We start from the raw sequence: 25,144 nt of genomic DNA, 5'->3' as shown, positions 1-25,144 counted from the left end.
TGCTCTAATGACTTCATGTCAATTATTTACTTTAACAAATACAGTTAAGTTCTGAGGTACAAGGATTTAAGAGTTCAACATATAAATTTGGGGGTGGGATAAAGGGACACAATTCAGCCCATAACAGGAAAAGGGTGTGTGTGTGTGTGTGTGTGTGTGTGTGTTTTCAAATGCTCAGACTGCTAAGTAAATGAAGTAATTTAATTAACAATTAAGTAGCATGTTTATTGGCTTAATTTAGAAGATGTTTGTGAATGATCAACCTACTCAAAACAAAAAAGGCCTCATTGGCAGTAAGAAAAAGTAAATTCTAGTTCTGATGCTAACATTCCCTCAATTTATTTAACCAGCATTTATCAAGTACTAACTGAAGGCATTTTGCTGAGAGTGATATTAACATAATGTTGAACAAGTCATTAACTATTATTCCTCATCTGCAAAACGATGATTTAAAATTTCTTTACCTAATTCAATTCATGAAATTGCTTCACAAATAAGAAATAAATAACAATACTTTGAGAACATAAATGTGCTAGACAAGTCATTATTAACAGAGTTTGTAAAAATTTGTAAAAAGCAAATCCAAGGGTGCCTGGGTGGCTCAGTTGGTTAAGCTTCTGACTTCAGGTCAGGTCATGATCTCATAGTTCATGAGTTCAAGCCCCACATCAGGCCCTCTGCTGTCGGAGCAGAGCCCTCTTCAGATCCTCTGTCCCTCCTCTGCTCGTTCTCTCATTCTTTCTCACAAAAATAAATAAGCTTTAAAAAAGAATTAAATCCATTTTTTCTTGTTGTTGCTTTGCCATACAACTTACCATGAATATTTTAGTCATTATAAATAAAAGTGTGAACCACTTATTAGTTGAAAATTCTTACCCTAGTGAGCACTGTAAAATGCAATAAGTCAACCACAATATAACAGTAACAGTGTCAGAAAACCTAAGTGTAAGGTTCGCTCTTGCCTGTACTAGCAGAGTAAACCTGTTCAAATCATTTAAACCCTGGAGATTTACTTACTCATTTGTAACTGTAATATACTTACTTCTGAGGAATAAACATGATAGTATCAGTGTCATGATAATCACATATTGAACCATGTGGTGATAGTATCAGTCCTTTCTTTCATAAACTATAAATCACTATTAAAATATAAGATGATGGTGTGACATTACTTGAAATATAATATCAAAGTGACCAAGTAATCTAATATTATCTATCAAATGTTAACATTTAAATTGGAATAAGCAGATAGTCTTAGTGCCTGAGCATGTTATGTTTATGTTAACATTATACTTTTCCAATAGATGTGCTACACAAAAGATGGAGCATGGTTTCTTCACCAGAAAGGGAGATCACCTTAGTGAACCTGAAAAAGGATGCAAAGTATGGCTTGGGTAAGTCACTCTGAGATTCTTAGAGGTTTGTAAGAATCAGAGAAAAGGTCTATAGCAAAGTATTGGCATTGAGCACCGGTTGCCTGCCCGAGGCCCCTTCACTCCACCCAGCCAGTCAGGAAGTGCAGAAGATGAAATGCTCACAGGTAAATCTTCCACTAAATGTAACAGTCCCATTTCTCAGGTGTTACCTATGTATTATATTTCTCAGGTGTATTACCTATATATTATATTATATATTGTATTATATATAAGAATCTCTACACTTCTGTGTATTGGACAGACTGATCATTAGTCCCTGAAAACACCAGTATATGAAAATCTTTTTTAAATGTGCTATTTCACAGGATTTCAAATTATTGGTGGGGAGAAGATGGGAAGACTGGATCTAGGTGTATTTATTAGTTCAGTTACCCCTGGAGGACCAGCTGACTTGGATGGATGCTTAAAGCCAGGTACTTTACATATTGGGTAATTTCCTAAGTACTTAACTGACAGGCATGAATTTGTATAGATAGATGATAAAAGTGGAACTTGGGCAAAACGAGTAAAGAAGGGGGCAGTGACATTTCTAAGATTTAGCATTAATTTCTCTTTATTTTTGAAAATACTGGATTGTCTATTTTTACAGGAGATCGTTTAATATCTGTGAACAGTGTGAGTCTGGAGGGGGTCAGCCACCATGCTGCAGTTGAAATTTTGCAGAATGCACCTGAAGATGTGACACTTGTTATCTCTCAGCCAAAAGAAAAGACACCCAAAGGTAATGTTGTAGATGTTTCTTAGCTGTGCATCCTGTTTCACTTTTCACAAAAAACTTCAAATCATGGCCTAATAAATTAGATTTAAGTTACTTACTTCCTTTCTGAAAATTTGATATATGTAGTTCTGGTTTGTTTTAATATTATGCATTAGGGTAACTTTTCATTCATCACTTGTAAGATTTCCTATCTCATTCATCTTTAGTAATATATGCATAAAATGGATTTGTTGTGCAAAATTGATGACACTTAAGTAAATTTCTTAGTCCGAATCAGAAATAAAATTCTTTGGGGCGCCTGGGTGGCTCAGTTGGTTAAGTGTCATAGTTCGAGTTAGAGCCCTGCATCAGGCTCTGTGCTGACAGCTCAGAATCTGGAGCCTGGTTCGGGTTCTTTGTCTCCCTCTTTATGCCCCTCCCTAGCTCATGCTCATTCTCTCTCTCTCTGTCAAAAATAAATGTTTTTTTTAAAAAACTTTAAAAAAGAAGAAAAAAAAGTATCAGAAATCTAACAAAAAAGACCATGTCATTTTGTCTCATAATTCCTGCCATTAGCAAGGTGTGGAAGAAAGGGGGCACTTGATGAAGATTAGATGACGAGTTTGAGCTATGGTGATTTTCCGTTCTTTAAGGAGGAGACAGTGATCTTGGCTGCGCCTTGTCTACCTTGCACAGAGTTGCTTGGAGGCTCAAGTGGTGAGGCCGTGTTTGTGAAAGAAGCACCCATACTAGGGGCACCTGGGTGGCTCAGTCAGTTTAGTGTCTGGCTCTTAATTCGGTTCCGGTTATGATCTCACAGGTTGTAGGTTCAGGCCCCAGGTCAGACTCTGTGCTGATGGTGCAGAGCCTGCTTGGGATTTTCTCTCTGTCCATTCTCTCTCTCTCTCTCTCTCTCTCTCTCTCTCTCTCTCTCTCTCTCTCCCCCTCTCTCCCCCCTCTCTCCCTCTCTCTCCCTCCTTCCCTCCCTGCCTCTCTCTCTCTCTCTCTCTCAGAATAAATAAACTTAAAAATAATTTCGAAAGATAGAAACAAACAAACACACATAGTACATGCAGGGCAGTGGGAAGGGCTCCAAAGTCTAGGCTCAAATTCTATCTCTGCCGCTTAACACCATGTACCCTGAGTAAATCAGTTGAATGTGGTAAGCCTCACTATACTTATATATCAAATAGAAGTGCCTATTTTACAGATCTTGAAAATTAAATGAGATAATACATGTAAAGAATTAGCATATCTCCTGGTACTGATTAGGCACTTAAATGTGAATTTTAGGTGTCATTATTCCTTTTTTTAAGTTTATTCATGTATTTTGAGAGAGAGCATGCGCATGCACTCATGAGTTGGGGAGGAGGAGGGAGAAAGAGGAAGAAAGAGCACAGAGCCAGAGGTGGGCTGGAACTCATAAACCATGAGATCATGACCTGAGTTAAAATCAAGAGTTGATGCTTAACTGACAGCCACCCAGGCACAACTAAGTGTCATTAGTAAGAGTTGAAGTGCTCATTATGTGCAAGTTACCTTCATTCCAAAGATACTGAGAAATATATAAAAGAATAAATATTAACTGAGAAACAAGTTTAGACAGTGAATTTTAGGTATAATTTCAGACAATTATGATAAAATTAAAGAAAAACAAACATTTCATACAGTGTGTTATGACATAAAAGAGAAGAGAGATTGCACTGCAATATTTTTCTTTGAGTAGGAGACCCAGAACTGAAAGTTAAAACATTCAGTGAATTCCTGAGTTCTGAGTATTTTTCTCTGCAGACTGAGCTACGGGACCCTTAGAAGTTTAGCACAGTGACTTCAGTTAAAATTTATTTTAAATTCCTTTAAAAAAAATTCTTACATTTTATACAGATGGCTTATTTTGACTATGATTTCTTATATTCAATAAATATTTTATATGTATATAGTGTACTGTGTGTACACATGTATACAAAATATGTTCATATATAAATAATATTTTCAACAGATAGAACAAACACAACAGATAGAAAACACCATCACTGCCCAAAGGAGCCTTATAATCTAATGGTAGTCTAGTCATGTTAGACGAAGGAAGAGGATTGCATTTGAAAATGTAGCATACTTCTGAGTTTCAAGCAGCCAAAACCAAAACCAAACCAAAACATTGGGTTCTTTTACTCACTATGTTTTATCAAAAGAAGTATGATTCCTTCATTTTTCCTCTAAATATTTAAAGTTCTAAGAGACTCCCATCTTAATTTTCTTTTCAATAGATATTTTATAGAAAATCCACTCATTTGTTCAACAAATATTTTTTTTAATGTTTATTTACTTTTGAGAGACAGAGCATGAGCAGGGGAGGGACAGAGAGAGAGGGACACAGAATCCAAAGCAGGCTCCAGGCTCTGAACTGTCAGACTCATGAATGTAAGACCACGACCTGAGCTGAGGTCAGACACTTGACCGACTGACTGAGCCACACAGGCGCCCCTCAACAAATATTTTTTGAATGCCTGTGGTGTGCAAGACACAAACACTGTGCCCTCATGGGACTTACACTTTATCAGGGGAGACAAATATTGAAATATTGAACTAACTAAGTAAATAAATGTTTCATTGTAAGTATGATAAATGTTAGAAGAAGCCCAGGGTGCCAAGAAAACATTTAGCAGAGAAACTTTACCTAGTGTAGGGATCAATAAAGCTTATTTTCCCAGCAGACTTTCATGTGGTTGTTTTATTTTTTACTATTCATTCTCAATAAAAGTTAAAAGCATAATGTTAAAGTGTAGTTCTCTGAAACAGTTTCTTCAGAAAGCTAGATTACTCTTATCATCATGTATAGCTATGCTGTAGTATAACTTAAAATAAAACTCGGGAACATAGAACATTACTGATATGTACCTTAGACTATCCCTTTCAAGTATCAACCACTGAGGAGGAAGTCTTATTTTTCTTTATGTTTGCTAATTTCTTCAAGTTATGGAATACATGCTAGTTTGTTAAAGTAAATCCAATTTATACAGAAATCTATGAAGTAAAAAGTCTCCTTACCCCTTATTTTCTAGGAATACTCTTTGGGGTCTATGTCTCTTTCTGTATATTATAGATAAATTATTGAAAACCAGTAGTAATGCCTGTATGCATGTTCACACACAGACACAAATACACATACATTTTTTAAACTAAAAATGTAATTATTTTTTATAAATTAAATATCAATTTGTACCTTACACACTATATTCTGAACATCCGTGAAAATATACCTTTTTCATATGGCATATTTCATGTCGTGGGTGTATCAAAATACAATGTTTTTCTATTGTACATCTCAGCAATAATCCTTTGATAAATGTTGCTTCAACAAATATACTTGTATACACACCATTGGAAAATGTACTTATTTCTAGAGGTTAGATACCTAGAAGTGGACGTTAGTATGCACATTTAAATTTTCAACAGAGTGCTATCAGTTCGCCCAAGTTTTGTCAATGTGTGGTCAGCCAAGTAGATATGACAGTGCTCTTCTAACACCATCAGTGCTAGGAGAGATTATCAGTCATTTGCATTTTTGTCAGCCACGCAGGTAGAAAACCGCATTAAATTACATATCCTTGAGCAACACTGAGAATGTCATTTTGTATATTTATTAGTTATTTGTATTTTACTCTGAATTTCCAGTCTACAGGGGTGCCTGGGTGGCTCAGTCAGTTAAGCGTCCGACTTTAGTTTAGATCATGATATCACAGTTATGGGTTCTTCAGGCTCTGTGCTGACAGCTCAGAGCCTGGAGCCTGCTTCAGATTCTGTGTCTCTCTCTCTTTCTGCCCTTCTCCACTCACACTCTGTCTCTCTCTGTCTCTCAAAATTGAATAAATGCTTTAAAAAATGAGTTTTTAGTCTACACATCATACCCTTGTTGCGTAGGAGTTTTAAATCTCTTTACCACCTTTTAGAAACTCTTTGCATATTAGGGGTGTTAACTCTTGATTACTTTTTTGTTACTTTTGCAAACATTTTCTCTCCAATTGCTCATTCGTCTTTTAGATTTTCCTTCGTTTCACTTGCCACATAAAATTTTCAATTTCTTATAAATTTGTATCTGTAATTTTTTAAACAAATCTATGATTTGTGTCTTAGGAACACTTTAAGTGGCTTTTGATAAGAACTGTATATATGATGAATTTGCAGTTGCCTTTATAATTATTTGGAGTCCAAAAAATGCAGTCTGGAAGGATAATATAAAACAAGTAAATAAATTAATGAGTCACCTTTAATACTTTAAGTAAGGATTAAAGAGTTTGGGTGACTCATTAATTTTAGTTAGGGAATCAAAAAAAATCTTCACAGAGGAGACTCCTGAAGTAGATCTTAGAGAGTGGAAATGAGGAGTTAAGGCAAAGGGGATATACATTCTTATAAAAGATGCAGCAGAAATGACCAAAAGAGAGGGCAAAGGAATCTGAAAGCATCTGCTACACTTTTGGGTCCTTATTTTGGTTCCAGGCCCCAGATCAGGTGTTGTGGATATGATACCCTGTGTAAAATCCTAAGAAACATTCTGTAAGTATATAAGCCCAGGCATGTGTGTCACTAACTTGTTATTCTCCTTGATGGATTTTTGACTTTTAGTGCCTTCTACTCCTGTGCACATTGCCAATGGCATGAAAAACTACCTGAAGAAGCCTTCTTACGTGCAAGACAGTACTGTAGATTCTTCTGAGGATCACCACTGGCCACATGGTGCCCCAAGGCCCATCTCAGAGAGCTCTTGTGGGCTGTCTGGGGGCCTGCGTGAAGGAAGCCTGAGTTCTCAGGATTCCAGGACTGAGAGTGCCAGCTTGTCCCAGAGCCAGGTCAATGGTTTCTTTGCCAGCCCTGCAGGTGACCGAACCTGGCATGAATCACAACATGGCAGCCCTTCCCCTTCTGTGGTATCCAAAACCACTGAGAAAAAGAGGGCTTCCGCTGACAGTAATGGAAGCAAGACTAAAAAACCAGGCATTTCTGATGCAACAGATTATTCCGACCGTGGAGATTCAGACATGGATGAAGCTACTTATTCGGGCACTCAAGATCATCAAACACCAAAAAAGGCATAGTTTAATTTAAATTTCTGTGGGGGGTTTTTTTGGGTTTTTTGTGTGTGTGTGTGTTTGTTTTTCCATTTAATAAAGCAAACAACAGCAAATATATTAGAGAACAGAATAATCTACTCTAAACTGCTTTTATTGTTCTGGAAAGGAGGAATAGATTTTATATTATGTTACTAACTGCTACTGCATTTGATGCTAACTTTCAGACAAATTAGCAGCTTTGAATACTAACTCTAAAATGGCTATTATTCTGGGAACTTGCTACTTGATAACAGAAATGAATGAATAATCAGGTTATAATTAATTTTTATCTCGCATACTTAATGTTTCAATTAATAAGATTATACTTGAAAATTTTGTTCTTAAATAGTTGTTAGTCTGAATTCTTCTAAAGTTCTGAATATATAAAAATAATAAGAACAGCATACAAATTTGCTCATGTCCTAGAAATTACGTAAATTTAAACTCACATTCACACAAGATTCAGAAAAGACCAGTAAGTTCTTTGGTCCCCAAAGAACCAACATTCCTCACAAGAGGGCAATACCCTTACAAACGGGGCTTTGCTATTGTTTATATTGGATTTGTAAATATAAGCTAAGTAAACATCAAGCCTACTCATCTTAGAGGTCCAGGTTAAAAGCTGCTGCTTGATATATATTGATTTTTAAAGGAAATAGAAATACTTTCCAAATTCAGGAGCATAAGAAGCATCAGGCAAGGATTATGGAAAAGCTAGGTTTGAACTGGGTTCTGGGCTTCCCTCTGCCCTAACTAGCTGTTTGACCTGAAGCAAGCCCTTTAATCTCTAGACCTCAATTTCCTCCACTATAAAATATGAAGGCAGTGGATTAGATGATCTCTAAGATGTCTTCCAGCCCTCATGATCTTTGAATTTACTCTGTCCTTTAATATTGCTTCTCCTTAATTTTTTCAAAAAACACATAGTGATCTTCCAGCAGTGATCCATTCTGACTCTAACAAGAAATCCCTTTGTTTGTTTTTCTTTGTTAAGGAATCCTCCTCCTCAATGAATACATCCAACAAAATGAATTTTAAAACTTTTCCTTCATCACCTCCTAAACCTGGAGAGATCTTTGAGGTTGAACTGGCTAAAAATGATAACAGCTTGGGGATAAGTGTCACGGTACTGTTTGACAAGGTTTTCAAATGTTTTCTCTTCTCCATTTCCAGCAGCCTCTTGTATGCCAAAATTATTAATTTAATTATTTTGCTTCAAAAGGGAAACCTGTCAAGTATTTCCAAAATTAAAAACTTAATTGTATCTTAAAACATTTTTTTAAAAAGCTTTTGGGGCGCCTGGGTGGCTCAGTTGGTTAAGCGTCCGACTTCAGCTCAGGTCACAGTCTCATGGTTCGTGGGTTCGAGCTCCACATCAGGCTCTGTGCTGACCGCTAGCTCAGAGCCTGGAGCCTGTCTTCCAATTCTGTGTCTCCCTCTCTCTCAGACCCTCTCCTGCTCATGCTCTCTCTCTCTCTCTCTCTCTCAAAAATAAATAAAACATTAAAAAAAATTTTTAAAAACTTTTGTGCTAGGCACTTTTGCTTGTGGTTTAAAAGAAATTAGACAAATCTACTCTCAAACACCTTACATTTCTTAATGCTTAATCTGAATATAAAACTCAAAATATAAAATTAATAAGTATGTTTTGCATACATTTGATACTTCTGCATAAGCATGGAAAAATACATTTTAACCCAAATGATAAATTCTAATGTATATTTATATGCCCTTTCTGTCCATAACATATCTTAATTTGTAAACATGACGTTAAAATTAAAGGGTGCCAAGGAACATATGTACTTTTAAGGTAGTTAAAATATGAGCACAGGCTATTTGATGAAAATGCTTAAAACTTCTATTAGTTCTAAAGTGTAACATTATCATTTATAACATTTAAAGGATATTGTTACTTAGGTAAAGCCATTTAGAAACATGGTAGAAATAGCACGATTAACAGAGGTCAAAAAGAAAACCTGATTTTCTAGCACTTTTAAAAATATAACTCTGCCTCTTCTCCTTAACTTCCTTAGAATTTTATTATCTTCCTGTTGTGAAGGGAAAGAAAAGCTGTATATCCACAAAAGGTGGAGAATCTACTTATTAGAACCCATCTACATTATGACAAAACTTACCTACCAAAGCCTTTTAAAATGAGAAAAAAAATTTTTCCTTGACTCATAATTTGCAACTTTCAGTTTAGCAGATATGATCTGAAGCAAATTATTGTATTTGCTGTTTTTTCTGACAGCCCTGTTCTACTAATTTTGCATAGATGGATTTTGCTTCCTGCTTGCCCGTAATGCATGGTGTAGACTTACAAAGGGAGAGCAATTCTTCATCTAGTCAAGATCTGACATGTTGTTCTCCGAGAAAAGAGTTTTTCTAAAATGTAACTGCTTTACATTAGGAAAACTTGCTAGAAATATTCCTGGGTTTTGACTTAATTGCATGTGCTGATGTGGGACTGCTGCTTTGGCTGATGGATTGAATGCCGTCTAGGCCTCAGCTTTGAAAGATGGAGTGTGAAATTTTTCATGCTTCAAAATGTTATTTTATTTGTCTTTTTCCATTTAGGGGGGCGTGAATACCAGTGTCAGACATGGTGGCATTTATGTGAAAGCTGTTATTCCCAAGGGAGCAGCCGAGTCCGATGGTAGAATTCACAAAGGTAGAGTGTTTGTGTGTGTACAGGAATTACATCTAGGATTATCAATTTAACAAATAAATTGCAAATGAGGAAATTCATAGAGACCTTCAAATATTCATAATATGAGAACATATGCAATTATTTTAAGACTAAAACATTAAAAAAAAACCTCTTTGATGTCATTCCAAAACTCTTCTTTCCAGCATAATCTCTAATATCAAAAAATATCCTGACAGTGTTTTAGTTCATGTTTTATACTTTTGGAGAAGCAAATTGCCAGAAAATGAAAAGGGAGTAGTGCCCTTGTAAAAACAATGACATCTACATTTTTATTAAAAACTAACTAGGTTAGTGCCCTCCAATCTCTCTACATTTGTAGCCATTTTATTTAAGTTGACTTTATAATATATACACTATCTTGTTCTAAATTGTATTTAAGGTTAGTCATAGAATTTGGAAAGAAAGTAAACACATATTAAAGAAGCTCTGTGACACAATGTTGTCCAGAATTTCTCTGAGTCTCTCCTAAACAAATTAATACAAAACAAGACCACAAGATATTAGAAAGCATATAGAATCTTTATTTTATCATCTGCTTTTTTCAAAATTACTGCCTAATTTATAGGTGATCGTGTTCTTGCTGTTAACGGAGTTAGTCTGGAAGGAGCTACCCATAAGCAAGCTGTGGAAACACTGAGAAATACTGGACAGGTAATAGCTCCTTATACCAACCATTTAGAAGAACATCATAATCTGTGAATATCTGTCTCACTAAGGTCTCCAAACTTCTTAGTCAAGAAACCAAGCCTGATTCATGTAAACGTTCTGGTATGTTTTTTCCCTTCAAATTGGAAAGCAAGTATTATGCCAAGAAGACTTTCACTGAGGAAACTTGGCTTTCTATATCACATTTAGCCATAATATTACCAAATCTGATAGGAGGAAGGGTGGAGATTGCATTTTTTAAATTTTTTGTCCACATCTAGTGATTTTCACTTATCTAGTCATTTTTCAGCCCAAAGCCAATTTGAAAGTTTACCAAATTATTTACAATGGTCTATGTATTATAGGATAGTGGTGGTTTTTTTTCTAGTGTCCGAGTTTCCTATAACATGTTTATGTTATTCCTGTAAGAGAAATTTTTCTTTTTAATTATTTTTTACAAGAAAACAAGAAAAACCAAAATTTTAATCCCTTGCTTTGGTTTTCTATTTTTTTCCTCCCTCTACCTATATGTTAGTGAACCAGGTAGTTAGTTTAAATGATTTTATACCATCAACCATACAAAGTCCTGAAAATTTACCTATTTTCTTTTAATTCTTCTTAGTTAATGAAATGTTATTACATTTTTCCAGGTGGTTCATCTTTTATTAGAAAAGGGACAGTCTCCAGCATCCAAAGAACACGTCCCCATGCCACCACAGTACACCTTTCCAGATCCAGATGCCCAAGGTCAAGCCCCAGAAAAAATGAAGAAAATGACTCATGTCAAAGACTACAGCTTTGTCACTGAAGGTCAGGCCTTGGGAGAATTTCATCTCACCTTTAACTTACTCTTGACTTACTCAAAATTTGATTTTTGTATGTTGGATGGTAATTCATGCCTGAGACTCTTTAATTTCTTCAAGTATAAATAATCTGATGGAGCACTATACCAATTTTTTTTAAAAACCTATATTTGCACCTGTTAAAGTCTGAAAGACCTCAGGTAATGAAGTCATGCATGAAACAATTTATGGTCACTTAATAGTGTTTTGAATAGTTACAAAATTCAAGTGAAATTCTTCAAGGGGAAAATAAATAAAAATAATTGCTGAGAATGACTCCAAATCCATTTGAAACATTGACCCATTACATTTTCTGTATTTTTGTTTAATTTTATGGACTTGTCAAGCTAATCCTGGGTAGAAATTCACCTCATAGTTCCCAGATCGTGATCTTTCTTACAAACTTTGCAAGTCTTTGCACATACTGCTACTTGGTAGTAAAATAAGAAATTAAGAATGGGGGTGCCTGGGTGGCTCAGTCCGGTAAGCATCCGACTCTTGATCTTGGCTCACGTCATGATCTCATGGTTTGGGGGTTGAGCCCCGCTTCTGGCTCCGTGCTAACAGCACAGAGGCTGCCTGGGATTCTCTCTCTCTACCTCTCTCTCTCTCTTTCTGTGCCTCTCACCCACTCTTACTTTCAAAATACATGGAGTTTTTGAAAAATAAGAAAATTAAGAATGATGCACTGCTGAGCTTTTCATAAGGCTAAGTGTTCATAATACCGAAGTACTCTTATTATGAGATCCCCATATATCTCATTTTAAGGGGCATAAATGTCCTTTACTTTACAAATGATGGTGGTGGTATAGAGTTACTGTTTTGTCCTTTATTTTAAATCCTTATTTGATTACCAAATGTTAGTACCTCTGAATTAGTCATAAAAATAAGGGGGGAAAAATAGCCCAGCCTGTATTATTTTATCTGATTATGAAAATGAAGTTAGCATACCTACTTTACCTCTTTATTCTGTCTTGTATTCCTTATTTCTTCCATCATTCCTTCTATAAATATATTTTTTCATTTCTGGTTATTGTTCTTTCAGCTTCTTTTGTTGATCAAAAATTTTTTATAATGTTTCAAATTACTAGATTAAATTATACCTCACTGAAACACTAGAATGTCAACTTACTTTCCCCTACCCTTCTCTAACATTTGTTTCACTCTTCTTACCATCTCTCTCCCATTGTGTACCCAAATTTTCCTCATTCTTACCCTTTCCAGATTTTTCTGTTTGTTATTCTATAATCTTTGAAAACACATGGGATTAAAGCATAATTTTATTTTGAGAAACCTGATATCGAAATCCTCTTTTCTGTCCAAGTAGCTTAGTTCATTCAGCTTAATTTATTAAGTTTTCTGAATGATAGAGTGTGAAATAGGACTTGAATATAGAATAAAAGTATAGTAAGTACCTATAAAGCTGTAAAAATTCTGAGAAGATGGGCTTTTTAAAATGTGTCAAAAACTATAGACGTTTGTATGTTCATATGTGTACACAGCATGATAAGGATATTTAATTGTTTATGTCTTTTTTTTTCTCCAGAGAATACATTTGAGGTAAAATTGTTTAAAAATAGCTCAGGCCTAGGGTTCAGTTTTTCTCGAGAAGACAGTCTTATTCCTGAACAAATGAATGCCAGCATAGTAAGAGTTAAAAAGCTCTTTCCTGGACAGCCAGCCGCAGAAAGTGGAAAAATCGAAGTGGGAGATGTTATCTTGAAAGTGAATGGAGCCTCTCTCAGAGGACTGTCCCAGCAGGTGAGCCCCCGGTGTTGAGTGTAACACTTTTAATAATGAGACAGATTAGCCTTTCATGATGATTTCATAGTGCTGTCTTAACTCTGTCTTCCTTTGTCATTCCTGGTGCCCCTAGGAAGTCATCTCTGCCCTCAGGGGAACGTCCCCAGAAGTGTCCTTGCTTCTCTGTAGACCTTCACCCGGTGTGCTACCAGAAATTGACCCTGCTCTTTTGGTGAGAACTATGAAAAATAATTTATATTTTTATCGAATAGCAACTGAGTGACTAACTCAGCTGTCATGGTTTTGTCACTGATGGATCTCCTGGGTTTCATCCTACTTTATTCTTTAGCTAGGAGTGTCTTGTGTGTGCCCCGTAACCTGAGTGCATTCTGCATCTGTAATATAAAGTAATTCAGTTCACTTCCTCTTCTCGCTTTTCCGCTTCTAAAGTTCTAGGACTTTAGGAGTTTGTTTTCTAAACATAAATAGGAAAAGATATAAAATAATGGGTATAGGAGCACCTGGGTGGTTCATTCGATTAAGTATCTGACTCTTGATTTTGGCTCAGGTCATAATCTCATGGGTTCATGGGTTGAAGCCCCACATTGGGCTCTGTGCAGAGCCTGCTTGTGATTCTCTCTCTCCATCTCTATCTGCCCCTCTCCCGCTCACACGCTCTGCCTCTCTCTCTCTCAAAATAAATAAGTAAACCTAAATTTAAAAAGTAAATAAATTTTGGGGTACCTGGGTGGCTCAGTTGGTTAAGTGTCCAACTTTGGATCAGGTCATGATCTCAAGGCTTATGGGTTCGAGCCCCACATTGGGCTCTGTGCTGACACCTAGCTCAGAGCCTGGAGCCTGTCTTCGGATTCTGTGTCTCCCTCTCTCCCTGACCCTCCCCTGCTCACGCTGTCTCTCTCTCTCTCTCCCAAAAAATAAATTAAAAAATATTTTTTAAAAAGTAAATAAATTTAAAAATAAAGTAATGGTTAGAAAACCCATTTGTCCCTTTCTTCATTGAACCAAACTAGGAAGCATAATTCTCATTCTGTGCTAGTCTAAATAATAAAAAGTATTTCAGGGATGCCTGGGTGGCTCAGTTGGTTAGGCATCCAACTTCAGCTCAGATCGTGATCTCGCAGTTTGTGGGTTCAAGCCCGCATCCGGCTCTGCACTGACAGTGTGAATCCGGCTTGGCATTCTCTCTCTCCCCCTCTCTGTCTCTGCCCCTATCCCACTTGCGCCCTTTCTCTCTAAATAATTAATTAATCAATTAATTGATTATTTGAGATTCTTTGCCTTTAATTTTAATACTAGAAATCACAGAGCAAGCAATATGTTTGTTCATTTACCTTTCTTATGTCAAAGAATAGCTATAGGATCCAAAATCTATTTTGATGTTTATTTATAAATTACATGCCAATAGGTAGGAATCCATACATAGATAGATAATAATACTAATATAGTTGAAGAAAGACAACTTTTGTCCTGTCTACTTCAAAGCATGTTCCATCTCCAATAAACACAACCCCTGGGTATGAAAGGTGGCAGTATCTGGCCCCAGAAAATTTGACTTTTAGGCCAGGGTGAGGGTTTATAGGATATTAATAGGAAAGTATCATTTCTGGAAGGTCTATTATAAATAGCATTTTATGAGATACATTGATTTTTGGCACCAGATAGGAAGAACTGAATAAAACCATCCTCTTAATGAGTATATAAATTGATATGATCTTTCTAGAATGCAGTCTAGAAATATTTAGCAAGTCCTTTTAAAACATCCAGTGTGCTGATTACTATATAGAAATTCACAAGGAAATAATGAGAAACTCAGGTGAAAATGTACATACAAAGAAGCCCTAGATTTCTATTATAGTAGAAAGTTAGAAACTACTTTAAAAAATAAAAGAATTTTGAAATAATTAAAAGGTATAGCCATCTGTGGAATCACTACATAGTTTTATGCAGTCTTTTTCAAAGCATATTTAAGGACCTCAGAAAAAAACTCATGATAGAAACCTAAATTTGGAGGTGTACAGGGGCACCTGGCAGGCTCAGTTGGTGGAGTATGTGAGTCTGAATTTGAGCCCCACATTGGGTGTGGTGGTTACTGAAAAATAAAATCTTAAAAAAAAGTAAGTAGGGTACAATATTAACAGTTGTTACCTTTATATGATATTTATATATGATTTTTGTCTGTAATGAGCATAAATTACCTTTATTATCAAAAACATAATTGAATATTTTAATAGAAAGTGCTGTTGTTAAACATGTTCCTTTTCAACTAAGTGTTCTCACGTTAATATAAGTTGTCACACCTGGATCTCTTTAAATGTGTCCATTACAGACCCCGCTGCACTCTCCAGCACAAGTAGTCCCAAATAACAGTAAAGACTCTTCTCAAACAGCATGTGCAGAGCAAGGCACCAGCTCAGATGAAAATGAAATGTATGACAAAAGCAAGAAACAATGCACATCCCCATCCAGGAGAGACAGTTACAGTGACAGCAGTGGGAGTGGAGAAGACGACTTAGTAAAAGCTCCAGCAAAGATACCAAATACGAGTTGGAGTTCAGCTTTGCATCAGACTCTAAACAACATGGTATCACAGGCACAAAGCCAACATGAAGCATCTAACAGTCAGGAAGATACCATTTGTACTATGTTTTACTATCCTCAGAAAGTATCCAGTAAACCCGAACTTGAGGACAGGTATTGTCACTATTATGTGTAACGCTCAAAACAACGGCTTCTTGTTTGTGATGGGAACAGCAACCTACATTTCTCTAAGAATGAAGCATGTCTGTGTGTGAGTTTCACTGTGATCAGACAGATGATGACTGTATTGGATATCAGCCTGAGACTTGCTGCTCTCTTGAGTATATTTACTAGTAATTGGGAAAGTTGTTTGTATTTATTTCACCATCATTCATCTTACTTAAAAGAAAGTGAAGGGACCTACTTTGATATTGGTGGGGGAGGAGAGTAGGGAGTACTATTATAAAGAGAAGTGATTGGTGGGAAGGAGACAGAATTTGTAAAAGGTAAGCATAAAGGCAAAAAAAGAAAAAGACTACATCTATACCTCTAACAGTTATTCATACATTTTACTGTTTGGTTACATCTTTGTGTATATCTACGTGCAACCATATTTTGTTCAAGTTCTTTTGGTGTTTTGGGATTTTCCCCCCATTGGATCATCCTAAATAATAAAAGGAATATGGCTTCAATTCTTTTCTTCTTTTTCTCTTTCTTATTATGTTGAAACACACATTAGGCTTCTGATAACATTGTTCTCAGCCTTGAATTAACAACTAGGAATCAAGAGTCTGTTTATGTAGCCTATCTGACTAATTTATGCAATTTGAATAGCTTCAAAATAGAATCTGGACAGGGGCACCTGGGTGGCTAAGACAGTTAAGCATCCAACTTTGGTTCAGGTCATGATCTCTTGGTTCTTAAGTTTGAAACCCGTTGGACTCTGTGCTTTGGGTGTCTCCCTCTTTCCCTGCTCTTCCCCTCTTGCTCTCTCCCTCTCTCTCTCTCTCTCTCAAAACTAAATAACCATTTAAAAAATTGAACCTGGACAGATAATAAAAATTGGTATTTTTAGCGTAGAGTAGACATGAAATAAATTCATAGTCCAAAGTCAGGCAGAACCTAGCTAGGAACACAATCGTAAGCAGACATGACTATGTGGTAAGCACTTCCTATTTGTGGCACAACCTTACTGTATTGGCATTGAAATGTATTTGAAAATAGTCTTGCTTCTTTGTCTCTGTAGCAATCCTCCTTCCCCTCTGCCATTGGACATGACTCTTGGGCAGAGCTACCAACCCCAATCAGAATCTGCTTCCACTAATTCAATGGATAAATATCATACACATCACATTTCTGAACCAACTAGGCAAGAAAGCTTGACATCTTTGAAAAATGACTTGGAAAACCACCTCGAAGACTTTGAGCTGGTGAGTTGCTTCCTCTGTATTAAGAAAATTCTGGGGCACCTGGATTGCTCAGTTGGTTAAGCATCTGACTCTTGATTTCGGCTCATATCATGAGTTTGAGCCCCACGAAAATCTCTGCACTGATGGGGATTCTGTGTGGGATTCTCTTTGCCCCTTCCTCTATTCATGGCCTCACACTTGCACACATACTCTCTCTCACTCTCTCAAAATAAATAAACTTAAAAAATTATGTATTTGGTCAATTAAGATTTAGTTACACAAAGCCTCCCTTTAGGGAAAAGGCTGTTTTTAGAGTAGGTTCATACCCATGTTCAGTAAGTAGAGAACATGGTGTGTTTCTTTGCTGAGAATCAGGGAAAAAGGCAAAAAGACATTGATATAAATCCTGACACGACCACTGACTTGCTGTAATTTGGCAGATGCCTGTGGAATTACTTCATTCTTCTGAGACTTAGTAGTTCATTTTTTTTAATGTTTTATTTATTTTTGATACAGAAAGAGACAGAGCATGAGAGGGGGAGGGGCAGAGAGAAAAGGAGACACAACCGGAAACAGGCTCCAGGCTCTGAGCTAGATGTCTGCACAGAGCCTGACGTGGGGCTCAAACCCACAAATGTGAGATCTGACCTGAGCCGAAGTCGGAGGTTTAACCGACTGAGCCACCCAGGCGCCCCAAGAGACTTAGTAGTTCTGGCTATAAAATGGGGCTAGTAAGCTCCTAGGACTGTGGTGAGGGCTAAAAGAAATATAAGTAGAGCACCTAATACAGTATCTGCTATTTCCCGAATCCTGATGAGTTGCCTATTTAATTTTTAATCAAGTTTGAATGTCATTTTTTCTCTTACACACTTTTTTGTATGTGCCCAAATGGAATCCTTTACATTGTACAAATACCCTAGAATTTATGAATCTTTAAATTTAGTTTGGAAGCCAAATTTCCAAGAATAATATCCTTTACATTGATCGAAAGTCAGCCTTTTTCAGTATTGTTAAATCCAAGCAATATTTATCATTGGAAAATTAAAAACAAAAAAGGTTTAAAAAATCTTAAAACCACTGATAATCTGACCACCAAAAAATCATAAACATTTTGGAGTTAATCTCTTCAGATACTTGGTTTGCCTGGAAGAGTGTGTGTGTGTGTGTGTGTGTGTGTGTGTGTGTGTGTGTGTGTATGTGTGTAACATACACATCTTCAGTTTCATTCTCAGCAGTAGAAAATAATCTTTTCTCAGAGAAAAGAAAATCTTTGAAAGATTTCCTGTAGACACGTGTCATCACCCCTGGAAGCTATAAGCTACCTTCTTATCTCATTCAAAATCTTTTTTTTTTTTAATTTTAGAAAGAGAGCATAAGCAGGGGAGGGGGGCAGAAGGAGAGAGAGAAAAATCACAAGCAGTTTCTACAGTCAGCATGGAGCCCAACACGGGGCTCAATCAGCTGAATTATTCAAGCTCAAACAACTGAGCTATTCAAGCACTCTTCAGTCAAAATCTTTTTTAAAATTTTGTTTAATAAACTAAATGAAGTTGTAATATCTAAACACCTAAAGGCATCATGTTTTTACAAGAAAACCTTTTCTTTTGTGGCCCTTGGCATCTATCTTACTTGTTCAGAAATAGGTGAAGAATTTTTCTTAACCTTCCCCTCAAAATATATATCAAAGGATCATCAAACTATAACAATTCATGTGTCCTTGTTTATCTTGAAAATACAAAACTTGAAGCATGAGTAAGTTTTGTCTTAGCTATCTTTAGACAAACACGAAGCATTGTTTCTAAACCCAGCTCTTAGATGGAGGTAAATTCTATCTGGAATTGGTTAGACCTAGCTTCACTTGGCTAAGATCAGTAATCTTTTAAAGTTTGATTTCCTCCTCTGTTATTCAGTAGAAGTAATAGTCATCTCTGTTTGTCCATGGGCAAAGATAGACAACCTAAAGAGTCACTGTTTTCTTCCCCTAGGAAGTAGAACTCCTCATTACCCTAATTAAATCGGAAAAAGGAAGCCTGGGCTTTACAGTAACCAAAGGCAATCAGAGTATTGGTTGTTATGTTCATGATGTCATTCAAGATCCTGCCAAAAGTGATGGAAGGCTAAGACCTGGGGATCGACTTATAAAGGTGAGACATTAAAGAATGGATTTGTGCAGATGTGGCTAAAGACCAAGCCAGGGCTAGAAAAGGAAGAACAAGAAGATTGAGTGAATATAATGCTCCATTTCTTTGTTTGGTTTATGTTTTCCTTCTCCACCTCTTAACAATAAAGGCCTTTATATTGTTAACAATTTAAGGAATACTTAAAGTTCCCTTTTTAATTTGCAAGTCCCTCTAATCTTATTTAAAACATTACATAAGCTGTCTTGAGTCTTAGGGACAGAAGGTTTCTTAAATTACCATAAGGATAAATTTCCTATGTTAGCAAAATAATCATGCATTTGTTAGGTATTTTTCATTATCATTTCACATGTAATTTATTACTTGATCATTGACTTACGATTTCCACAGTAAAGGGAATTAGCAATAAATTAGAGACCACTCTCACTGGCTAATGTAGAGCTAGGGAGATTGCTGTATTTTCATGGCAACTTCTCTTTCCAAAAGTGTAATCTATTTTGCCTCTTTCTCATTTTTGTAGGTTAATGACACAGATGTGACAAACATGACTCACACAGATGCAGTGAATCTGCTCCGAGCTGCACCCAAGACTGTCAGATTAGTTCTAGGACGAGTTCTAGAATTACCCAGGATGCCAGTGCTACCTCATCTGCTACCTGACATTATATTAACATGCAACAAAGAGGAGTTGGGTAATGCACATTCAGGCTTTGTACAGTGTGATTTTGTTGGCTAGATTAAAAGTAAGTACTTTTAAAACTAAAGAAAACCAATATTTTCTATTCCCTGAAGGTTTTTCCTTATCTGGAGGTCGTGACAGCCTTCATCAAGTGGTATATATTAGTGATATCAATCCGAGGTCAGTTGCAGCCATTGAGGGTAATCTCCAGCTACTGGACATCATCCACTATGTGAACGGAGTCAGCACACAAGGAATGACCTTGGAAGAAGCTAAGAGAGCATTAGACCTGTCCCTTCCTTCAGTGGTGCTCAAAGCAACAAGGTACTCTGCAATTACTTATGGGTTGTGTGCCTTTGCACATGTTTCAGGCTGTTGATCACACTTATGTTATCTTAAAAAGATATTCCTGAATTAGCAACTCACAGACTAAACTGGCAGGAATTTAGAAAGCTAGAACAGACTTCTTAATAGGAGATTCCAAGAGCCCTTAAAGTGGATTAGTGTTTGGATACATGTTTGCAGTTGATAATAGGGGGGTTACAACAATTGTCAGGATGTTTTCAATTGCAAGTAAAAGAAAATACAGCTCAACTTGGCTTAAACAATAAAGGGAATTTCCTCATTTATAGGATTTAAAAAGTGCAAAGATGAGGTGAGGTGATCATCAGGTGAAATTTGATGCAGGCTCTGGCTCCATTTTTTGCTCTTTTCAGTTATTCTCTCTTCTGTGTATGCGTTTCCTTCATATGCACAATCCAGAACAATCTTCTAACAATTCTCACCAATAACCATGGTAAAGCAAAGACTGTCTGCTGATTGCCTTAGACCCAAATTAAGGCCATTCCCTGAATTGAGGCAAAGAGATAAAAATATATTGATTGGCCTAGACCAGTCCTGGCCCATTCCCAGAGCTGGGACAGAGTTGGTTCTACCCAAATGTCATGCCTGTAGCCAATGAGGCATAGAATTCTCACTTTGACCATACCTCATAACAATTTAACATTATGAGAAATGCTACTGGCAGCTTTTCTTTCACTTAATAATAGAAATACATTGAAAGAAATGTACACATTAGTTTCAAGTTACTACAAAGAAGTGGCATAAATGATACAAGTTTATTAATAGTTTTGGAGGTCCAAAACCCAAAATGGATTTCAATGAGCTAAAATCTGGATATTGTCAGGGCTGCATTCCTTCTATCAGAGGCTTCAGTAAAAAATCAATTTCTTTGCCTTTTCCACCTTCTAGAGACCCCCATCCATCTTCAAAGTCAGCAGTCATAACAGTCTACTTATGTTGTCACATCTCTTTCTCTGACTTTTTCCTGCCTTCCTCTTTCATTTATAAGGACATCTGTGATTACATTGGGCCCATCCAGAAAGTCCAAGATAATCTTTAGATCCTTAACTTACAACTTTAAAATCCCTTTGACCCAGGGCACCTGGGTGGCTCAGTCGGTTAAGCATCTGACTTCGGGCTCAGGTCATGATCTCACATTCGTGGGTTCCAGCCCCCCGTCAGGCTCTGTGCAGACAGCTAGCTCAGAGCCTGGAGCCTGCTTCAGATTCTATGTCTCCTTCTCTCTCTGTGCCCCTCCCAGCTCATGCTCTGTCTCTCTCTGTCTCAAAAAAAAAAAACAAAAAAAACCACACATTAAAAAAGAATCCCTTTGTAAGGTAACATATTCATAGGTTTGGAGAATTGGGATGTAGGCACCTTTATGGGACCATTATTTTGCCCACCGTAATGTATATACAGCCAGGCTTTCTAGAGTAAACATTTATGTCTGTGATAAATTGTGAGTTTTACATAGTATGTCTTTCAAAGTATAGAAAGCATAATAAATCATTTGATCATAAACATTTTTTCCTTCTAAACCTTTAAGTTTGAATGTGTACTCTTTTCTTTGAATATAACTCCTAGTCTGTTACCCTCATATATTTCTTTTTTTTTTTAAGTTTATTTATTTTGAGAGAGAGAGAGAGAGAGAGAGAGAGAGAGAGAGAGAGAGAGAATCCCAAGCAGGCTCCATGCTGTCAATGTGGAGCCCAACACGGGGCTCAGTCCCAAAAACTGTGAGATTATGACCTGACCCAAAATCAAGAGTCAGACACTTAACATATTGAGTCATTCAAGTGCCCCTACTTCATATGTTTCTAAAAGTTAGATTGGAATACATTTGTTTTCACAGATGTAGCTGAATGTTAATTAGTGGAAGAGGAAAGTGTTCAGTCTGGAAAATATTTTTGTGAAAATTAACATGTCTGAGAACTATAGATCCAGCTAATTTTTTGCCTCAAAACCAGTAGAGTATCCTTCACGCTAGCTCTAAAATCACTTTCTTTTGCCTTTTTGCTTTTATCTTCACTGTAGTCACAACAGATATAGTGGTGCTAGTCCCAGCTACTTTCTCCTTCGTTCTTCTTCCGGCTCTGTCTACTACCATGTATATCTACCCTCTTTGAAGCCCACAGCTAGCAATAACAGAGAGATATATATTTGTGGTAATTGTCTTTATGTCAAGAACTGTATAAGGTCTGTGGTCTTACCCTAGTTGCAAGCTAATAAGCCAGCCTGTTATTGTTTCTTGGGTGCTGGTCGAAGGTAGGAAACTCCTGGGTCAGAGACAAAATACTCTCTTAGTAACCACAAGCAGCATGGGCATGGTATTGGTACAAGTTCCACACATCTTCTAAGTCCCCTGAAGATTACACATGTGGGCCGAGTGGACTCCTGCACCTGCAGTGGGTTGTACCACAGGAGAAGGATACCGTGAGAAGAAGAGGAACCTGCCCCTTCATGGCAGCCTGTAAGAAAACCTGCTTTATATTTGGAGAGAGAGGCTCCATCATCCCTCAAGCTTCCTTATTCCAAACATAGACTTGAGAACTGGCCCAGATAAAAAGCGGTCAGGGCCTTGCATTTCTGGGATACCCAGGAAGAATATGCAGGATGCTTAGGCCCCATGGTAAATTGCTTCTACCAGCACTATATACTTCAGGCAACCTCTCTTTTCTCTCCAGTACTAGCAGTGATAAGATTGCATACCAGTCCTTTAGTTTCCAAGGTGATGTCTTTTTGACAGTTTTTCACATTTGGTGGTACTATCCTCCTTATAATTCTTTAAGTGTGTATGTGTGTGTATATATATATATATATATATATATATATATATATAGAGTCTAGATTTTCACTTTAAATTAACTTTGTAAAAAACACCTATCGAGGGCTTCAGATATGTAAACCTTAGTCATTTATAATTCCTAAGTTATCTTTGAACTATCACCTGAAGGACAGTGAACTAAGTTATTAGATCATGAATATAACAGGTGTTTTAATGAGGGGAAATACAGTGATGTGTTAATCCTAAACCCAGAGAAAGATTATGTAAAGAAATAATTCTTAATCTTTTTTGGGTCAAGAATATCTCCCTCCAGAAAAGAGGTAGATGAAAATTGGTAAAAATTTTGTCTACAGCTTCTGGGGTGCCTTGACCCTCTAAAGCCCATCTAGAATAAAATTCCTGTGGCTTAGTAGTTACCAAGTGGTTCAAAGGGTATTTAAACAGACATTTTAAATAATTTAGAATTGCCTTTTCCTTTTTTTCTATAACACAGAGATGGTCATCCAGTGGTCCCCAGTTCTAAGAGGCCCACTCTTGCAACCCCACAGTCAACTCAAGTCAACGGTAAGGATACATTCATTTTGTGACACAAGTAGTTATGCAGAGATAACTATTTTTTTCCCAAAAGCAAGTTTGGAGACTATCAGTACAGTGTTTTTATTGCCCTTCCAGAGTGCTTTTCAGGACCTCTCTAAGTGCAAAAAATTACACTTAAATAAAAGCATCTCTAAAGTTCAGTGTGTAATAGGAAACAGTTGAGCAGCATGGAAATATGTAAAGAAATTTACATAGGGATTTACAGCCAGATAGACTTGAGTTTTTAAGTTCTGTGTGCCCTTAGCAAGTTACTTGATCCATATCCAAGCTTCTATTTTCTATTAGTAAAATAAGAATATTAGTACTATCTACCTTATAAGGTCGTAATGAAGCATAAATACAATAATATGTGAAATGCTTATCATAATGAGTATCACATAGTAATTTATTCAGACAGTTATTGAATCTCTTCTCTGTGCCAGGCATTGGTCTGGGCATTGTGAGCATGGCAGTGAAGAAAAAAGTATCCGTCTTACATTCTAGCATAATAATAGAAATTGTAGTATTAGTGGTTATGGCCTCTGCTAACATAAATTTAGCTTATTCTTCAGAATAAGCATTCTTCTAAGTGCTTTAGTCCTCATAAGAACCCTCTGAGACTAGTGTTCCTCTTATCCTCTGTTTATAAAAGGAGAAACTGAGACACAGAGCCCAAGCTCACAGTTAATAAATGGTAGAGCCAGAATTTAAACCTGGGGTGTCTGATTTCATGCTCTCATTCACATAATCGGACTCAGTAAATGTGGCTTCTAATGCTAGTGATAAGAATGATAGATGTGGGAATGTGATTGAAATTCATGTATTTGAAATGTGAATTCAGTACCTCATACATAACTAAACTTTGAGGTTATCAGGCGGTAGTATCTAACTACCAAATGAATCTCACTACTGCAGTTGTAATTTATCTTCAAAATGCTAAAGTACATCTGTTCCCCTCCTCCTCAGTGTTCTTGAATGCTTTAGGGATCTTTGTTGCTCCCTAATGGTTCCAGTTTGCATTAGAGTCAGACTATCTCATGGAACAGTCCAGAGAGCATTTTTCTAGTGACCTCCAGGTAGTTGCCTGTTTGTAACTTGAGAGCTAAAGAGAGCTCTGCCCGGCCTCTCCTTGTAGAAACTGCCTAGTGATCTGTCTCTATGGGGTTCTCTCACTTGACTCCCTTAGAACTGATTTCTTTATGAGTTCCGAAAATCAGATAGTATCAGTAATAGGAACACTCTTATAGTGATGGGAATTTTAAATGGTACAACCATATTATAAAACAGACAATTTCTTAAAAAACTTCAATATGTGCCTCCCATATGATCCAGCCATTCCACTCCTTTTTATTTACTCAAGAGAAAAGAAAGCATATATCCACACTCAAAAACCTGTACATGAATGTTTTAGTAGCTTCCTTTGTAAAAGCCAAAATCAAAAACCACTCAAACGCCCAAAACCTATTGAATGAATAAACCAATTGCACAGTAGC

The 25,144-nt window shown here is 36.7% G+C and overlaps 1 protein-coding gene across 1 annotated transcript in view; it reads left to right on the top strand.

The window, feature by feature from the left end:
- Positions 1-25,144, top strand: part of PTPN13 (protein tyrosine phosphatase non-receptor type 13) — a 189,152-nt gene that overhangs the window by 138,415 nt on the left and 25,593 nt on the right. Inside the window, exons 21-36 of the mRNA XM_029943587.1 lie at positions 1,305-1,394; positions 1,742-1,849; positions 2,026-2,157; positions 6,760-7,223; positions 8,239-8,370; positions 9,822-9,915; positions 10,520-10,605; positions 11,250-11,409; positions 12,988-13,202; positions 13,318-13,416; positions 15,532-15,896; positions 16,969-17,152; positions 19,117-19,275; positions 19,790-19,961; positions 20,062-20,272; positions 23,569-23,639. Coding sequence (XP_029799447.1) covers positions 1,305-1,394; positions 1,742-1,849; positions 2,026-2,157; positions 6,760-7,223; positions 8,239-8,370; positions 9,822-9,915; positions 10,520-10,605; positions 11,250-11,409; positions 12,988-13,202; positions 13,318-13,416; positions 15,532-15,896; positions 16,969-17,152; positions 19,117-19,275; positions 19,790-19,961; positions 20,062-20,272; positions 23,569-23,639 — 2,742 coding nt within the window. The remainder of the gene's footprint in view (positions 1-1,304; positions 1,395-1,741; positions 1,850-2,025; positions 2,158-6,759; positions 7,224-8,238; positions 8,371-9,821; positions 9,916-10,519; positions 10,606-11,249; positions 11,410-12,987; positions 13,203-13,317; positions 13,417-15,531; positions 15,897-16,968; positions 17,153-19,116; positions 19,276-19,789; positions 19,962-20,061; positions 20,273-23,568; positions 23,640-25,144) is intronic.

The sequence above is a fragment of the Suricata suricatta genome, chromosome 1, assembly GCF_006229205.1.
Source record: "Suricata suricatta isolate VVHF042 chromosome 1, meerkat_22Aug2017_6uvM2_HiC, whole genome shotgun sequence".
Taxonomy (NCBI): domain Eukaryota; kingdom Metazoa; phylum Chordata; class Mammalia; order Carnivora; family Herpestidae; genus Suricata; species Suricata suricatta.
Note: the sequence above shows the minus strand (reverse complement) of the source record. Positions and strands in the feature narration are given on the sequence as shown.